The 17,111-nt window shown below is 47.3% G+C and overlaps 1 protein-coding gene and 1 long non-coding RNA gene across 2 annotated transcripts in view; one reads left to right on the top strand and one right to left on the bottom strand.

Annotated features, from left to right (window-relative positions):
• The window catches only part of TFCP2 (transcription factor CP2), a 35,863-nt gene that overhangs the window by 12,610 nt on the left and 6,142 nt on the right, over nucleotides 1-17,111 (top strand). Inside the window, exons 5-7 of the mRNA XM_048487491.1 lie at nucleotides 3,006-3,136; nucleotides 3,171-3,173; nucleotides 15,984-16,087. Coding sequence (XP_048343448.1) covers nucleotides 3,006-3,136; nucleotides 3,171-3,173; nucleotides 15,984-16,087 — 238 coding nt within the window. The remainder of the gene's footprint in view (nucleotides 1-3,005; nucleotides 3,137-3,170; nucleotides 3,174-15,983; nucleotides 16,088-17,111) is intronic.
• LOC125429718 lies at nucleotides 9,449-14,987 on the bottom strand. The gene is made up of 3 exons (XR_007244031.1): nucleotides 14,333-14,987; nucleotides 11,645-11,738; nucleotides 9,449-9,480 (listed from the first exon to the last, which is right to left on the bottom strand). It is a non-coding gene; the product is annotated as an uncharacterized LOC125429718 (long non-coding RNA).

Genomic DNA, 17,111 nt, shown 5'->3' with positions numbered 1-17,111 from the left:
ATATTTCACACTTCAGCAAAACCTCTACTATGTCTTATTTTTCGGGGATGTCTTATATTAGGGGAAACCGGGTATCTCCTACAAGAGAATTTGAGGCATTCTTGATTTTTCTGAGAAACTGTGGAACGCAGTCGGGGGCTGTAGATTGGTTTTGGATTCCAGTTTTGTGAATATGATGTCTGAGCTAGATGCAACAGACAGATTTCTTTAAATCCAGGTCTACCCCAATTCTATATGATGGGGGGCGGGATCTGATTTTTGGAGGAAAAGAGGTGTACAGGTGAAGGGAGGTGACCCTCTCACCCCCCCTCAGCACCTTTCCACTTCTTGTTGAATTAACTCTTGACATCTGAGCTTGGCTGTGGAAAGATGTTAGGGGAACAGGCAGCAGAGGCAAGTAGAATGCTCCTTTGTTTTTAAAAAAGGAGTCTTCCCTTTAATGCTTGCTTGGGTTAGATCAGGGGTCTGCAACCAGCATGGGGCTGATGGGAATTGTAGTCCATGAACATCTGGAGAGCTGCAGGTTGCAGACCCCTGGGGTAGATCCTCATCAACAACCGAAGTGTGGTCCCAAGTTCCTTGGAACAGGGCAGATGACTTGAAGGACTCGGGCCGTTGAACACCATCCCCGTCCACAATGCGCTCGTCCAGTTACTGCTGCTTCTAGGGGTTGGGAACAGATTCCGCAGCGCTCACCAGATAAAAATCTGCAAGGCTCCAGCAAGGGAATGCAAAATGCAAGAGAGGCCCTAGAACAGGTTTTTCACGTTGGCGGTAATGAACGGAATGAACTTTTAAACCCAGCTGGGGCAAGTTGATTACCAGTCCGGCTCACTCCCCACCCCCCCACCCCAAGGCTTGTTGTTAATTTAATGCAGACCCCGAGGGAACAAGCATTTTATTTTTTTTATGTTCAAAAAAGCTTCTCAACCCCCTTAGCTGCCCTTCTGCCGTCTGTGCCGGAGAGTTGATACTGCATATATCCAATTTGTATGCCACCAATCCACCCGGGAAGAAGCCTCCTTACACGCAAAGTTGCCTATTATAACCTCACACCACTGGTCTGCGTAGATCTTAGTGTTGTCTGCCTGGCACCTTGGGACTCTTCGCATGCAAAACACAGGTGACCTTGGGACTCTTTGCATGCAAAACACAGAGACGGGAAAAGTATTTAGAGCTTCACATAAAAGTCTTAATAAAGCAAGAGGAATGTGCAGTTGAATTGCAAATGACTCGTGGTGGCCGCACCCACGGGCCAGAGAGCAGCAAAGGTAGCTTGCTGTTGCCTTCCTACACTGAGCAACCCTTGCTGGTTTCCCACTCAAGTACTAACCGTGGCCAGCTCTGCTTAGCTTCCAAACCCTGATCAGCTTGTCCTAAATAATAAAACAAACTCTGCCAAGAGAACTCCAAACCCCAAATCTTCAACCAGTAGCAGCATAGTAAAATATATGTGACCCACCTCACCAGCTTCCAGTGTTGAAAGGTCTGGACCAGGGGTAGGGAACCTTTAACACTCAAAGAGCCATTTGGACCCGTTTTCCACGGGAAAAGAAAACACTTGGAGCCGCAAATAATTTTTGACATTTAAAATAAAGATAACGCTATATATATATATAGGGGGTTTTTTTACCTTTTACTCCGCTCATTCTGAGAAGTGCATGGATGCACCCGCCCTGCTGCCTGCAGGGCAGGCAAGGATGAAGCCGGCGGCTCGGGAAGCTGGCGGTTCGGGCAAGCGCCCGCCCTGCTCCAACGGGGCAGGCGAGAGGGAAAGCCCGCGGCGCGGCCCAACCGACCATGGGCAGTTGGAGCGCCCGCCCTGCTGCCTGCAGGGCAGGCAAGGATGGGGCCGGCAGCTCAGCTCGTGGAGCCACAGTGCAAGGGCAGAAGAGCCGCATGCGGCTCTCGAGCCGCAGGTTCCCTACCCCTGGTCTGGACTAATACCAACTACTCCTGGTTGTTAGGTCTTGAACCTTGAAGCAATAAACGGACGCTGTAGTGTTGACCAGCAGTGTTTATTGATCGGCCACGAAGCACCCAGCTTGGCAAAGTCAGTTCTGGGGAACCTGGCTTTTGCTACCCGTTTTATTACAATGTTGATCCCCCCCTCCCTTTTCCCCAAGGAATGTGAGAAAGAGTTAGTTTGGAGCAGAGGCTCCCCAAGACCAGCAGTAGACAAAGATAAAGCCACTTGGCATCCTACCCCCACAGGACGACGGAAATAACCCTGTTTCCCATGAGACTAAAGTGTCAGGGGCAAGCCTAGTTATCCACACGGCATGTGAAGCCATAAAGCAAAGATCAAGAAAAGAATGTCCCAGAATGGCAGTGATGACATATAGCAGGCTGGTTACATATCTCTCTTAAGAAGTTACAATTGAGTTAGAAATGCATCTCAATCACTAGATAAAATCCCCCTGGTTTGTGCCGGAAACTTCCCAGTAAGGAAGGGACTCAGTTGTCCTTTCCAGAGAGAATATGACAGAAGGCAGGGGCCTATATCCTCCTACTCCCTGAGCCAAGTTTGAAACCTTCCTCCAACTTAAGCGGTTCTTCCTCCAGTGTAAGAGACACATAGGCGGGAGGATGGTCCCTTAAGACAGAGGAAGGGTATATGCCAGTGTATGCCCGCAGTTGTTCTCTTTGACGGTCCTTTTCCTGGAACTGGATAGAGGTTTGCTCTGGCAGTGTCCAATCCAAGTGGACCAATGAAGCTAATCCATTTTCTTCTGGATAGAAGTCCTGGCGTCTTTTCTGCTCTTTCAAAAAAAAAACCATCGCAGCGGCTAGAAGCGTCTCTGTGGCAGTTCAGTCATTTCAGAGGTTCCACGACACACTTTGTTCCCATTCTTGCCAGCCTTCCTCGTGTGTTCAAGGGGCATCAACGTTGGGTACACAGCCCCGGCTCCTGCAATCTCCTTATCAGTTTAGAAGAGGCTTTTGCCCGGCTTTTCCTTTTGGAGACTGCAAGCATTAGTTTAACAAAAATGTCTGGCTTCCAGCCCAAAGGAGCTGATAGGAAGCAAAAGACGGACAGGGAGAAAATGGAGAAGCGGACTCCTCAAGAGAAGGAGAAGTACCAGCCTTCGTACGAGACTACGATACTTACAGAGGTAAGCCATTCGGCACTGCAGTATCCTTCGTCTTCATAAATTGCTGTTTAAAAGGAGGTAGATAAAGGCTATAAGTGTGAGTCTGCGCTATTGAACAGACTTGGGTAGGAAATTCTGTAACCACAGTGTTGTAGCCTTTGTACCAGAGTTGTAGGTAGAGTATTAAGGTAGAGAGCTCTCCAGCCGTAGCGAAGGGCTTATTTGTCACTTAAAGCACATAGTACAGTAGGTAGAATATCAGACAATTCTGCATACACATTCCTTATTGTTCTGGAATAACTTCTGTCCCTAGTTTTGTGTACCCAGGTCTGTACACATATGCACACACACATACACACATGTGTTGCTTGTATGGATTCCAATGCATTATCTGTGTCCTGTGTTTACTGATGTTGTGCATATCAGTGCCAGTGATATAGTTTGAACAAGAGATCCACATGGATAAAGTTTTCTATGCCCCCAACTTCATGTTTAAATCTGTATGGAGTCACAGACCGTTTAGACTCCTTGCGTAAAGATGAGTTCAAAGAAAGCTAGAAAATTCTTCCTTTTATCGGTCTTTAATTGCCATAACTATGACCGATGCAGGACTCAAAAGCTCTACAGTTTGCTCTTGCAAATATAGTTCCGATGAACCGTCTGACAAAAAAGCTGGTATTTTCTGCCAATTGGCGAGACCAGGGACCTTTGAAGCTCAGTATTTAGAATTAACCTTGTTTCCTGTGACCTCCAGGAAGCAATTTTCTTGCGCATTCTGTGTTTTCCTCCTGGGGGCAAATGATGACTGTAGAATAAACAATCGTCTTGCTTAAGGATCTGAATAAATGATTGGTGCTTTTTGTTCATCAGAGTAGGGCGATAAAAATAAAGTTAAACAAGACTGTGGAGGCTGGAGTTGTTTCACAAAAGTAAGGGGCAAGCAGGAAGAATGGTGCTCTGATACCCTACACAACTCCCACTTGCTACTGGGACACCCACTCCAGCCTTGTTCTGAGCCCCAGTTCCCACAGTCTGGGACCATATAGACTGCCCTGGGTACTGAGGTTGGGGTGGGGGGTGGGGGAGCTGCTACCAGTCTCATTCCCCTCTGAGGTAAGGGGTTTTTTCTCTGTATCAGCCCCCACTTTATGGAATACCCTCCCATTAGAGGTCCGATAGGTGCCAATGTTATAGACCAGTGGTGGCGAACCTATGGCACGGGTGCCAGAGGTGGCACTCAGAGCCCTCTCTGTGGGCACGCGTGCACAGAGTTCGTCATGTGGGGGGGGCAGAAAATCACCCCCCCACACACATCTAGGCTGGCCTGGGCCGCTGGGCACGACATGTAGGTAACCCTGTTAAGTGCTGTTAAACCCCACTGATTTTTATGGGAAGAACTAAAGCACAATTCTTTACCTGGGAGTAAGCTCGGTTGCTGGCAATGGGGCTTGCCTCTAAACCCTCCTAGGGTCGTGAGTCACCCATTCGAAGTGTTGCGTGGTTGCTTCAAAGCAAAGCCACCGACTACCACCAAGCTTACTCCCGAGTAATGCGCACCTCGGAGCCAACCGTTTTTTCGAAAATAAAACCTCAGTATTCAGGTTAAATTGCCGTGTTGGCACTTTGCAATAAATAAGTGGGTTTTGGGTTGCAATTTGGGCACTCGGCCTCGAAAAGGTTCACCATCACTGTAATAGACCTTTCAACACCTGGTTAACACCATAATTTTTGCCCTGGCACTTCACTGATGGATGCCATATACCGCTAGACCAGTGGCTTTTTTTGGAACCTGCCCTCCACCTGCAGCCGGGGTGGGGGATTAGGGGAGGGATTGAGTTTGGGTTACTTTTAGGTATGCTTTTCAGGAGATTTTATCTGTTAACGGTGAAGTTTTTCTGGTAATGCCGTATGTGCTTTTAGACTGTGTAACCCACCATGGAACGTATTTGAAGGGTGGGATAGACACCGGCTAAATCAGGGGTGTCCAACTCTGGTACCTCAGATGTTCACGGACTACAATTCCCATAAATTAGCAACAAGAAACATATTCACACTCTAAATATACTGAGTGGCGGTATTTGTAATATAATAAATGAACCAAATATTATGCAAAATAAACTCAATTTATGAGCACCAAACCAATTGGTAATGCAACATAATATATGTCACATATAAATGACCTTATAAGTTTCTGTGTTCTAGGTACATGTACAATTCCTCACAAAGTAAATCTAGGTAAATATAACAAAAAGAGATCAGTAATGTAGCATGTAGAAACAATCTTCAAAGGCAGCAACAAAATACCTGCATAAATACATCAATTTTTAACTAAACACTTCAATACCATCTACACTGGCTGCCCATCGAGTTCCGGGCCATCTTCAAAGTGCTGGTTTTGACCTTTAAGGCCATCAGCGGCATTGGGCCTACATATCTGAGGGATCGCATCTCCCCGTACTGCCCTACTAGGGCCCTCCGCTCTACGGAGGAGCGGTTGCTGGAAATCCCTGGTCCAAAAAAGATCCGGCTGGCCTCAACAAGGGCCAGGGCTTTTACTGCCCTGGCCCCTACCTGGTGGAACAGGCTCCCTAAGGAGACCAGGGCCCTGTGGGACCTTCAGAGTTTCCGCAGGGCCTGCAAAACGGACCTGTTCCACCAGGCTTTTGGCCAGCCGGAATGACCATCTGACCCTCATACCATCTTGGTCTCCCATGGGCGGGAATGGGGTTGGGATAAGTCGCCATCTGCAAATTTTAAATTGTTTAAATTCTATGAATTTAATATTGTTATAGATTGTTTTTATATTTGTATTTATTTGATGTTGATGTACACCGCCCTGAGCCCTCTGGGGGAGGGCGGTTTAAAAATGGAATGAATGAATGAATGAATGAATGAATGAATGAATGAATGAATGAATGAATGAATGAATGAAATAAATAAATAAATAAATAAATAAATAAATAAATAAATAAATAAAAGTCTTTGAAAAATATTCAGTCCTTTTTATAGGAAACTCTTGAAAATAAAAAATCTTTTCCAAGTAGCACCAGACCACATATCTTAAGAAAGGTACTCGATCCTTTTGTAGACATCCAAATAGATACATTCCATTCAAATCTTCCAAGGCTTTTGGTGAGGTGATAGTCCCTTCAAATTGGCTCAAATAAACATAAGCACATAGTAAAATGCCCTACACGTAAATTGCATTTTGGCTTCTTGCCTTCTTCAGTAATCTCTAGCAAGTTTTACGGCCATCATTGGGGTTAATTTCTATAAGTATAAAACAACATATAAGTATAAAACAACCCACCGTGAAACGTATTTGAAGGGTGGGATAGACACCCGCTAAATCAGGGGTGTCCAACTCCCCCCCCCCCCCACCCCCCCCCCCCCCCACCCCACCCCCCCCCCCCCCCTTCCCCCCCCAACCCCCCCCCCCCCCCCCCCACCCCCCCTCCCCCCACCTCCCCCCCCCCCCCCCCCCCCCCCCACCTCCCCCCCCCACACCCCACCCCCCCCCCCCCCCCCCCCCCCCCCCCCCCACCCCCCCCCCCCCCCAGCCCCCCCCCCCCCCACCCCCACACCCCCCCCCCACACCCGCCCCCACCACACACCCCCCCCCCCCCCCCCCCCCCCACCCCCCCACCCCGACACCCCCGCCCCCCCCCCCCCCCCCCCCCCCCCACCCCCCCCCGCCCCCGCCACCCACCCCCCCCTTCCCCCCCCTCCCCCACCCGCCCCCCCCCCCCCACCCCCCCCCCCCCCCACGGCCCCCCCCCCCCCACGAACCTTTGGCACTCCAGATGTTATGGACTACAATTCCCATCAGCCAATTGGCCATGCTGGCAGGGGCTGATGGGAATTGTAGTCCATAACATCTGGAGTGCCAAAGGTTCGCCACCACAGGAATAGGCTCATCTTTCCCAGACAGAGAGGGAAAGTGACACTTTCGTGTCCTCTCTCTGTATGTGATCTCCGCTCATCACCTCTTCTCCTCCAAATTCTTTACTGCCATTTGCCATAGGCGACACATGATACTGTTTTGTATATCATCCAGTGTCAACGGTCTACTTAGTCAGACTCAGAAACAGATGTTAACAGAGATTTTGTGTATTCCTCCACCACAGAACTCAACATGCCGGACCTTCTTTGTGATAGAATGCGCTGCCTACCTGGCGCCCTGATTCCCCTGCCCCTCCGCCCTAATCCGTTGGAAAGTAAAAATACATTTTGGCATTTCGGTTTTAATTATTCAAAGTACCGGGTCCAATAAAGGACAAAATAATGAATGCGGAAGCATACAACTTTCTCAGCTGCCCGTGCCTCAACTGATCATATTTTCCTGAGACAAAGTATAGCTCAGGACTATTTTTATTCTTACTGGCTGCAGGTCTTAGATCTCAGTCAGAATAGGAACCGCTAGCTACAATTCGTATGTAACTCAGGGCTCTTCAAACTATAGCCCTCCAGATGTTCAAGAACTACAGTTCCCATAAGCCCTGCCACTTGGCCATGCTGGCAGGGGCTGATGGGAAGTGCTGTCTAATGTTTATCTGGAGAGCCATAGTTTGAACAGACCCCTGATGTAACTGAAGATGCTGGAGATTGTTTTATGGGTGCTTCAGCATGTGAAAGCAGGTATTCTACCTCTGAGCTACGGCCCAGCTAAGCTATCCTCTGCTGATCCAAGTTTGATTTTTTTTTTTTGGTCTTCCATTCCCTTAAAGCCTCCAGCCATCCCTGCTCTCAGGCCCTTCGCGCCGGGAATAGCGCTTTTCAATCCACTTTCAGTGCACTTTTGCAGCTGGATTTTACTGTCTTGAATATGGAAATCCACTCACAACCAATTGTGAAAGTGGATTGAAAGTGCATCATTAGGCATGTGCGGGAGAGGGCCTCAGCTCTACAAACTATAGCAGGGTGCAGAACACCTGGTCGAAAAAAGCAAATCGAAGTCTCCATGGGGGGAAAAGCACATTTTAAAACTTACTGTCGAGGGGCTTGGAATAAATGGAGCCTGCTGCTCTACCCCCGCCATGAGCCACCACGCTGGCACTGTGGCACTATCTCAGCCATCAGAGTTGGAACGGTGGAGTCCTGCGGCCGCGGCTTGGCCTCTTGCTGACCTTTAACAGAAACCCACCTGCAGTCCCTCAGCAGAAAGAGGGACCAGGCCCATTCATTTGGACTTGCCAGTGATGTTGTGAGGCCACTGGAAAGCTTAGCTCTTGTTTTAACACAAATTGGATCAAAATCAGAGCGTGCTCACAATTGTCAATATTTCATAGAGCATTCTATAACCTGTGAGGGCAAAAACCCTAACCCGAAAATAAGCCATAAGGAACCACATGAGGCAAAGGTTCCTCCATATAAAGACAAAAAGTTGTCTTTTAATCAGCAACTGGACATGTGCTGCAGCGAATTACATTCAATAATAATCTTAAGGTATGGTATGTATTACGCTATCCTCCAAAAGCTCCCAGGAAAACTGGAGGAATGGGATACTTCCTTTCTTCTTACAAGTGGTTGTTAGTGACATGCCTGGGCACTTGTGCCTACTCTTTGCTGGAAGGGAGAGGGAGAGAGGGAGGGAGGGAGAGAGAGGGAGGGGGAGGGAGGGGGGGGGAGGGAGGGAGGGAGAGAGAGGGAGGGAGAGAGAGGGAGGGAGAGGGAGAGGGAGGGAGGGAGGAAGAGGGAGAGAGGGAGGGAGAGGGAGGGAGGGAGAGAGAGAGAGGGAGGGAGAGGGAGAGGGAGAGAGGGAGGGAGAGGGAGGGAGAGGGAGGGAGGGAGGGAGAGGGAGGGAGAGAGAGAGGGAGAGGGGAGGGAGAGAGAGAGAGAGGGAGAGGGAGAGAGAGGGGATGTGTGTTATTTATTTTTTCTTATAACCACTTTGCTACTATATACTTTATTCTGCTGGGCTATGAGAATAATTAATCCATAGAAATTGACTGAGAAACTGCCTTTAAAGAAGAAGCCATAGAAGTTTGCTCATCAGTCTGTCTCCTACCAGCTAGAAACATATTCTGCAAATCCAATTTAAGTGCGTGTTTGCATGGGGTTATGGTCCAACCTGACATTCCAGAGAGTTCAGGAAAGCCAGCAGGCATTTTGCTTGACATTCCTTGTTGTATCTGGTCTGTGCTGGGGACACACCTCCATCATGCCACAGAGGTGATGCTCTTTGAGTCAGCAGAGTTTTCAAGCACCAAAAAGCAGGAGCCCTGTTTTTATTGCTGACTCCGAGTAAAAGTTTCCAACAACTGTCTGAAACCCATTCTGATGTGCAGTGCAGTCCCTTTTTAATGCGGTGCAGAGCCACAGTGCCATCTGCAGGACCTGAATCAGAATGGCTTATCTTCTCTGGTTAGTTTCAATAAATCTGCCCCTGGGATGTAAAAAACAAAAGGAAAAGGGTAGAGGGAATGAAGAGTCAGCAATTGTTTGAACATGGCAGTTCTCACATTTCATGGCTCACCTGCTACTTAGATGCCACCTAAATTAGCAGACCAACGCAGCTAGTTTTCATTCACAGATAACGGCCCTGGATGCCAGCCCGTGAGGAGGCATACACGCTTCCCTACATTGCTGATTTTGTTCTTTTCACAGAATCATAGAGTTGGAAGAGACCCCCAATGACCATCAAGTCTTACCCCCTGCAATGCAGAAACATACAATCAAAGCACTCCCGTCAGATGGCCATCCAGCCTCTATTTAAAAACCTCCAAAGGAGGAGATTCCACCACACTCCAAGGTAGTGCATTCCACTGTCGAAAAGCACTTACTGTCAGGAAGTTTTTCCTGATGTTTAGGTGGAATCTCTTTTCCTTCACCTTGAACCAGGTCGTCCCTGTTTTGCATACCAATGGCAGCAGCATCAACAGTAAAAGATATATGTCAATGCCATTTGGGGAGGATGAGGTCAGGGATAAAAAATACAGATAAGATGGGGGTGGTTAAGAACCAAATATGTAGCCTTGAATCCCTTGAAAATGTCAGGACTATGCCTGTCAGTATCTCGATGTCTTGCTGGGTGTGATTTGCAATTGTTTTCCTGTTTCCCTCTTCCCTTCCTAGCAATCTCCTGGCGCCAGCCCATCTTCAAAGAGGTGTGAAAGGTTCCCAGGTTCTTTGTAGCTTTGTAGTAGAAACTGCAGTGGACCTTTGGTGTGGGGCGAAACAGGGAGGGGGGGGGGGGTTACAGGATATAAGTCCTGTATCTGAGCTCTCTAGCTCAGATCCTGCTTTACATTGTTACTCTTCGGATCACCTGGAATAAACTGCTTTTGGACTTTCCTACGGTCTCTGTTATTTCCACGTTCGAGAGTCTGACAGAAAGAAGGGTATAGTAACAATGAGATGGAGGGGAGCACAGAGCAGAGACGGCAAGCAGTGATATACAAAGAAATTGTTGTCAGTTTCAGTTGTTGAGGGTTTTCCAGGCTGTGGGGCAGTTTTTGCTCCCACTGTTTCACCCGCATCTATGGCTGACAACTTCAGAGGTTTGTCATGGTAAGATGTGGTTCTCTCCGAGACACAGTGTGGAGTGATTGTGCGGCGGGGTATATATTTTGTCCACCTCATTGGGGGGGGGGGTGTGTGAGTCCCATTTGCATGTATCTGGGTGACCTCTCTCCCCTGTGAGGTAGACAAAAACAAACCCCATCATACAAGCACGCCACACTGTGTCACAGAGAGAAACACACCTTACCGTGACATGCCTCCAAAGATGGAGAAAAAAAACTGCACATTAGGAACAAAGGCTGCTAGACCACAGCCACACAGCTTGGAAATACACAACAGACAGTTAATTCTGACTGTGAAAGCCTCCAATAACACATTGTTTTCAATTCTGTTCTTTAAATAATTTTAATAATTATAGTGTGTTTGTACTGGTTTCAATCAGAAACACATTTCTAGGTGTGACTTCCTTCTTCCAATTTTCAGGCAGGTAAGAGATAGCTAAGTTCCAACATGGGAGCTCAAGTGATCTGGAGGGGACTCCCAACACCAGATAATGTGGGGAGGTAGCCTCTTCCCAAGGCTCCAGCTCTGAAAAGCAGACAGCAAGGCAACAGAATAGTCATTTCTAAAGTTTCCCAATTTTTAAAACCCTAACAATTGGATTAATTGGGTGCTGTGTGGTTTCCGGGCTGTATGGCCGTGTTCTAGCAGCATTCTCTCCTGACGTTTCGCCTGCATCTGTGGCTGGCATCTTCAGAGGATCTTGAGAGAATGCTGCTAGAACACGGCCATACAGCCCGGAAACCACACAGCACCCAAGTGATTCCGGCCGTGAAAGCCTTCGACAATAAATTGGATTAATTACTACACCTACATTGAGGAAAGGAGCTGATTTGGCTTGGATTTTGATTTGTTCACTTCCAAATGCACACTGTGAGTAGCATCAGGAGACCCAGGAGATGCCTAGGCATAAAGAGGCCCCTAGATCGTTTTGGACGGGAGAAATCGTGAGTGCTGACGTAACTGAAGCATCAAAATGAAGAGGCCTTCTCCTAATTGCTGGGAAAAAAATCACTTTCATCACCAACCTGAAAAATTTGTGAAAAGCCGAGAGAAAGTAGAGAAGCGGTTTCGAAGCAGCCACTGCTGAGCTTCCTGAGGTGTGGTTGTTGGGAGAAGGTTCTACGAGAGAAGAATACAATTTCTGTTGAAGGGCGGAACCCTTTCAGGCATCACTGCGTATTAGTTGCAGACTCAGGGGTCTATTATTACCCTGTTCCACAGAAAGATGATAGTGCGGACAGTTGAGGTGCAGCGGTTGAGAAAATTGTATGCTTCTGCGTTAGAATACAGTCCCGAACGAATATGAGAATTATCATTCATTTTCATGGGCTGCCTTTGTCAAAATCATTAGGTTGTGCATTACTGAACATGGTGATTTGATACAAGAGCATTTACAGTTCACGGAATGACTGTCACCAGTACTTGCTTTTTGTAAACTTTGGTTACGCTCTTCCTTGACAAAATGGCCAACGGAATGGGAGTGGCATATCTACCTCCGGAGGGAACTCTCCTCACCGCTATTTTAAATCCAATCACATCATGCATGATGAGCACTCGCTGATTCACCTACTTTTGTCTGATACTCAGGCTAATCCATGGTTCTCTCTGATCGAAAGAAAGAGTGAATCACTTGGTATATCTCTCGACTCGCTTTTCCCCCTATCTAGTTCAGAATCCTACAACTTGTTAAAACAAAAATTGTTGGAAAGCAAATGGATTAATTTATTTAGGGCTGCTATGAAAACTTGTTCACCCTTACATCTTTCAATACCCCTATATCAAAACAGGATGGCTCCCTATTTGTATTTTTTGACTAATCCAATGCAGAGAAGAGCCCTCACACTTGCTCGCTTCAATGTTTTCCCCTCCGCTTTATTGCGTGGTAGATTTAACAACTTGGAAATGAGCGAAAGGGTATGCTCTTGTGGTGAACAACAAATTGAAACATGGGCACATCGACTGCTTTGCTGCCCTAAATCTGCTAATATCAGATCAAAATATTCCAATATTCTTTCTAGGATACCTAGTGAAATGGGAGAATCAGGTAGACTCCCTTTCCTTCTGGACAATTCTGACAATGATACTTGTGAATTGGTAGCACGATTTTTACTGGAGGTGATGCACAATCAATAATTTATATTCTAACTTAAACCTTTGTATTTGTATACCTTTTATCTCAGGTTTTTTATTGTGTTATGATTATTGTTATGCCAAATAAAGGCTTATTATTATATAAATCCAATCACAAAGGATATCCCTGGGCTATTCTGCAATCACTAACAAAGTCGCCAGGGCAGGCAGACAAGTAGGCCTCCTCCTCCGGTGCTGGTAGGTCATGAGTCTGCCTGAATAAGGGAGGCTTGCAGCCTGCTGCTCTTGGACAGCTGGAACTGGCAGGGAGACCAGGCTCACTGCAAGCAGGTACAATCGGCATGGCAAGTGAGGAAGGCCAGCCAGGAGCAAAGGTGTGTGAATCAGCTGGGTGCCAAGGTCATAAAATTAAACTGAATGCCAAAATGTATTTTAGGCTCCTTCTGGACATGCAGAATAAGGCACATTCAATCCACTTTCACAGTTGTTTGAAAGTGGATCTTACTCTTCTGCACAGTAAAATCCAGCTTCAAAGTGCATTGAAAGTGGAATGAATGTGCATTATTCTGCACGTGCAGAAGGGGCCAATTCAAATAGAAGGGGGGGGGGAGAGCAGGGCTAGGTAGGCACTAAGACCCAGGTAGAGCATTCTATAACAAAGAAGGTCCAGCATGTGGTGGATCACTACACAGCCCTACTGTCATCTTTCTGTGGAACAGGATACAGTTGCAGACTCAGGGGTCCAACGGAGAAATAAGATCATTTTATACATGAGCTGAGCCAGATCAAAGAACCTGGATTGTTCAGTGGTTGGAGAGTTCCACTCGGATTTGGGGAGACACAAGTCAAATCCCCACCCTGCCAAGAAGCCCACCGGGCAGCCAGTTACTCTTTAAACTCAACCTACCCCTAGAGCAGGGGGGTCCAACTCTGGCGCTTCAGACCATGCCAGCAGGGGCTGGTGGGAATTGTACTCCATGAACATCTGAAGCGCCAGAGTTGGACACCCCTGCTCCAGAGCTTATCTGAAGTGTAAAATAGGGGGAGGGTGACACCTGAGCTTCTTGGAAGAAGGTCAAAAGTGTACTAAATATGCCCCACGTCGGTCTCTGCGCTCGGCAGAGGCCAATTTACTGGAGATCCCCGCCCCCTCTATGATGCGGCTGGCCTCCACGAGGGCCAGGGCTTTTACGGCCCTGGCCCCTGCCTGGTGGAATGCTCTTCCTCCAGCTGTCCGGGCCCTGCGGGACCTACATGAGTTCCGCAGGGCCTGTAAGACTGAGTTATTCCGCCGGGCTTTTGGGGAGGCCGGCTGCTGATAGGTGCCCATTAACAACTGAGATCCGCTGTTCCCCTCTCAGATGAACTAGAGGAGTTATGGGTTGAACGCCATCGGTTTTAAATGATTATGGTCTGTAGCGCTGCATTTTAACTGATATTAATTTGTAGTATTTTTATCTTATTTATCCACTTGTTTGTATTTATGTTGTAAACCGCCCTGAGCCCTCCGGGGGAGGGCGGTATAAAAGTGGAACCAATAAATAAATAAAATAAAATAAAATAAATAAACCCCTCAGAAGTCTGTGCTGGGGATGGAAAACAGAACAGGACATCGGACTTACATCTGTAATTGGAGCAGGAGGTTCAGGCTGATGGTTTGGAGACCCGTTTCTAGATGTGCAAAAAGAAACAGAAGGCGGCTGAGACTGGCTTCTCTCCACTTGACACCCAGTCTTCTGAGGCACACAGTTTGAACCACGTCTTGTCAAAGGGGACAGTACAGATGTAGCATCAGCCACCCGTAAGATCAACAGTTCCCTGCCCAACCTCTCCATCAATTCTTCCTCTGGCTTTAACTCTGGCAAAGGACTACCATGATCTTAACTGCGATTAACTAAAACAGACATTTGCGGACCAGTTTCAAGCCCTGGTTATGGCTATCTTCAGTTGTGTCTTAACCAAAGGCAATGCTGAAATAGACATTTAACCACGGTTAAGAAGGGAAAGGAGAAAATCAACTCTCAAGTAGTAGAGAGGGGCCAAAAATCTGGAATTCATTTTTGTTTTTCTAGAAGGGTGTTGAGAAGGAGAGACAAAATATCAATTTTCTCTGGAGTGGGTTCTCTTAGGAGTCGTTTTGCAGAAAATAGGATACACTCCCCCACCCCCAACCTAAAACATATTAAGAGAGCAGCTAACTAGAAGAAGAAGAGTTTGGATTTATACCCTGCCTCTCTCTCCTGTAAGGAGACTCGAGGTGGCTTACAAGCTCCTTTCCTTTCCTCTCCCCACAACAGACACCTTGTGAGGTAGGTGGGGCTGAGAGAGTTTGGAGAGAACTGTGAGTAGCCCAAGGTCATCCAGGAGGCTTTATCTGTAGGAGTGGGGAAACAAATGCAGTTTACCTGGTAAGAGTCCACTGCTCATGTGAAGGAGTGAGGGATCAAACCCGGTTCTTTAGATCAGGGGTCCCCAAACTACGGCCCGGGGGCCAAATGTGGCCCCCTGAAGGCATTTGTCCGGCCCGCCAGGCATGGCGGCGATGGCTCCATTCATGTGCAGTGAGGGCTCGAGGGAGAGGAGGAACCGGTCCCAACGGTTGTTGATTGCAATTACATGATGGCACCCCCAAATCTCCATGAATTTTCTGACCCAGAGTTGGAAACCTTACACGTGGCAACTCCTGCTCCGCCCTTCCCTCTCGGCTACTCCATGTGTTGCTCTCAGGCTTTCTGTTCCGCCTCACTCCCATTGGCATCAGCCAGGTTGGCGAATTGCTGGCTGCTAGGGAGGAAGAACCCAGGAAGATACCTGATCCTGGGTTAGATGGAATGCTTCATTGGGAAAGTTCTGCTTTTTTTTTTACAGGGGAAGGTATTCCACAGCCTCCCCAACAATATTTGGAGCCCACCCTGTACTTGACATACTTTGGTCACTGTTCTAAAAATAGACCATGACAGAAAGGCTGAAAGGTGAAATCAAACATTTTACAATCATTTGTGCATAGGAATTTGTTCATAGTTTTTTTTAGTCTGGCCCTCCAACAGTCTGAGGGACAGTGTACTGGCCCCCTGTTTAAAAAGTTTGGGGACCCCTGTTATATACTTTGTAAAATGTTGATTAGAAAATGGTGTAAAAAATATGGCAAATAAATAGAATGTACACGGTCACAGGCAAAAAAATAACAACAAAGGCGGCTCTTTCTTTCTACTGCCCCGCTGTTGATCAACTTCCTTTCAACTCCTGGGTGCTTAAACCTTCCTTCCTCCACAGGATGGTGCGGCCAAGACTGACTATTTACGTCTGCCAAGAACCACAGCAGTTACGAGACCAGCAGAAACACGAGGATGGGGATGCAGGCAGCAGTACTTTCTTCGGTAAGGAAAAGTAGCAGTGGTCCAGGGGTCTGCCACCTGGGGCTCTCCGGATGTTCATGGACTACAATTCCCAGTAGCCCCTGCCAGCATGGGCTGATGGGAATTGTAGTCCATTAACATCTGGAGAGCTGCAGGTGGCAGACCCCTGCTGAGTGGTTTCTCCTTTCGTTGGTGGGGCCATGGGATGGTTTCTTTGAAAGGCTCTTGGGTACGATTAGTGCAGTAGTTAATCCATGGGTGTGATGGAACCTTTTGTAACAGGACTCCCCGCTAATCAGTTAGATGACTTTTTTTTATATTATGAAGTCTTATAAACATATAAATGGCAAGCCTCTTCTTAGAAGAGGCACGCTCTTGCACAAGGGAGAATGCCTCTTGAAATGGTGCCAATGGTGGGGTGGAATTACATGCATCCTACCATAAATCTCCCCCGCTCTAACTCATTGTGCTCTTTGATTGGAATAACTCTGTAAATGGAGTAATTTGTGTAGGGGTAGGAGTTTTAATTGAGAGAGAGAGTGGTATGAGTAAGTAGTGTCTTCCAGGCAAACAGCAGGCATCGCAGAAATGCTTTACAAATGTACATTTTGGAGACTGCATTCTGTGCTGGAAGCAATAAGCAAACATTTAATGGCCAGGAAGAGCGTGTTCTTGCATTACTTGTATCAAGAATGCTTTCCTTCAAGCTGCCGATGTCCTGGTGGTGGTTTAAAGCACTGTCAAGTTGCCGCCAACTCATGGGTTTTCAAGGCAAGAGAATATTGCCTACTTCCATGTGGACTGAGAGAGTTCGGAGAGAACTGTGACTAGCCCAAGGTCTCTCAGCAGGCTCTGTGTGGAAGAGTGGGAAATGAAACCTGGTTCTCCAGGTTAAGAGTCCCCCGCTGTTAACCATTACACCACACTGACTCTGTCAATGTTCTACATGTGAGGGAAAAAGAGATGGATTTGAATGAATGAATGAATGAATGAATGAATGAATGAATGAATGAATGAATGAATGAATGAATGAATGAATGAATGA

The sequence above is a fragment of the Sphaerodactylus townsendi genome, linkage group LG03 (genome assembly GCF_021028975.2).
Source record: "Sphaerodactylus townsendi isolate TG3544 linkage group LG03, MPM_Stown_v2.3, whole genome shotgun sequence".
Taxonomy (NCBI): Eukaryota; Metazoa; Chordata; class Lepidosauria; order Squamata; family Sphaerodactylidae; genus Sphaerodactylus; species Sphaerodactylus townsendi.
Note: the sequence above shows the minus strand (reverse complement) of the source record. Positions and strands in the feature narration are given on the sequence as shown.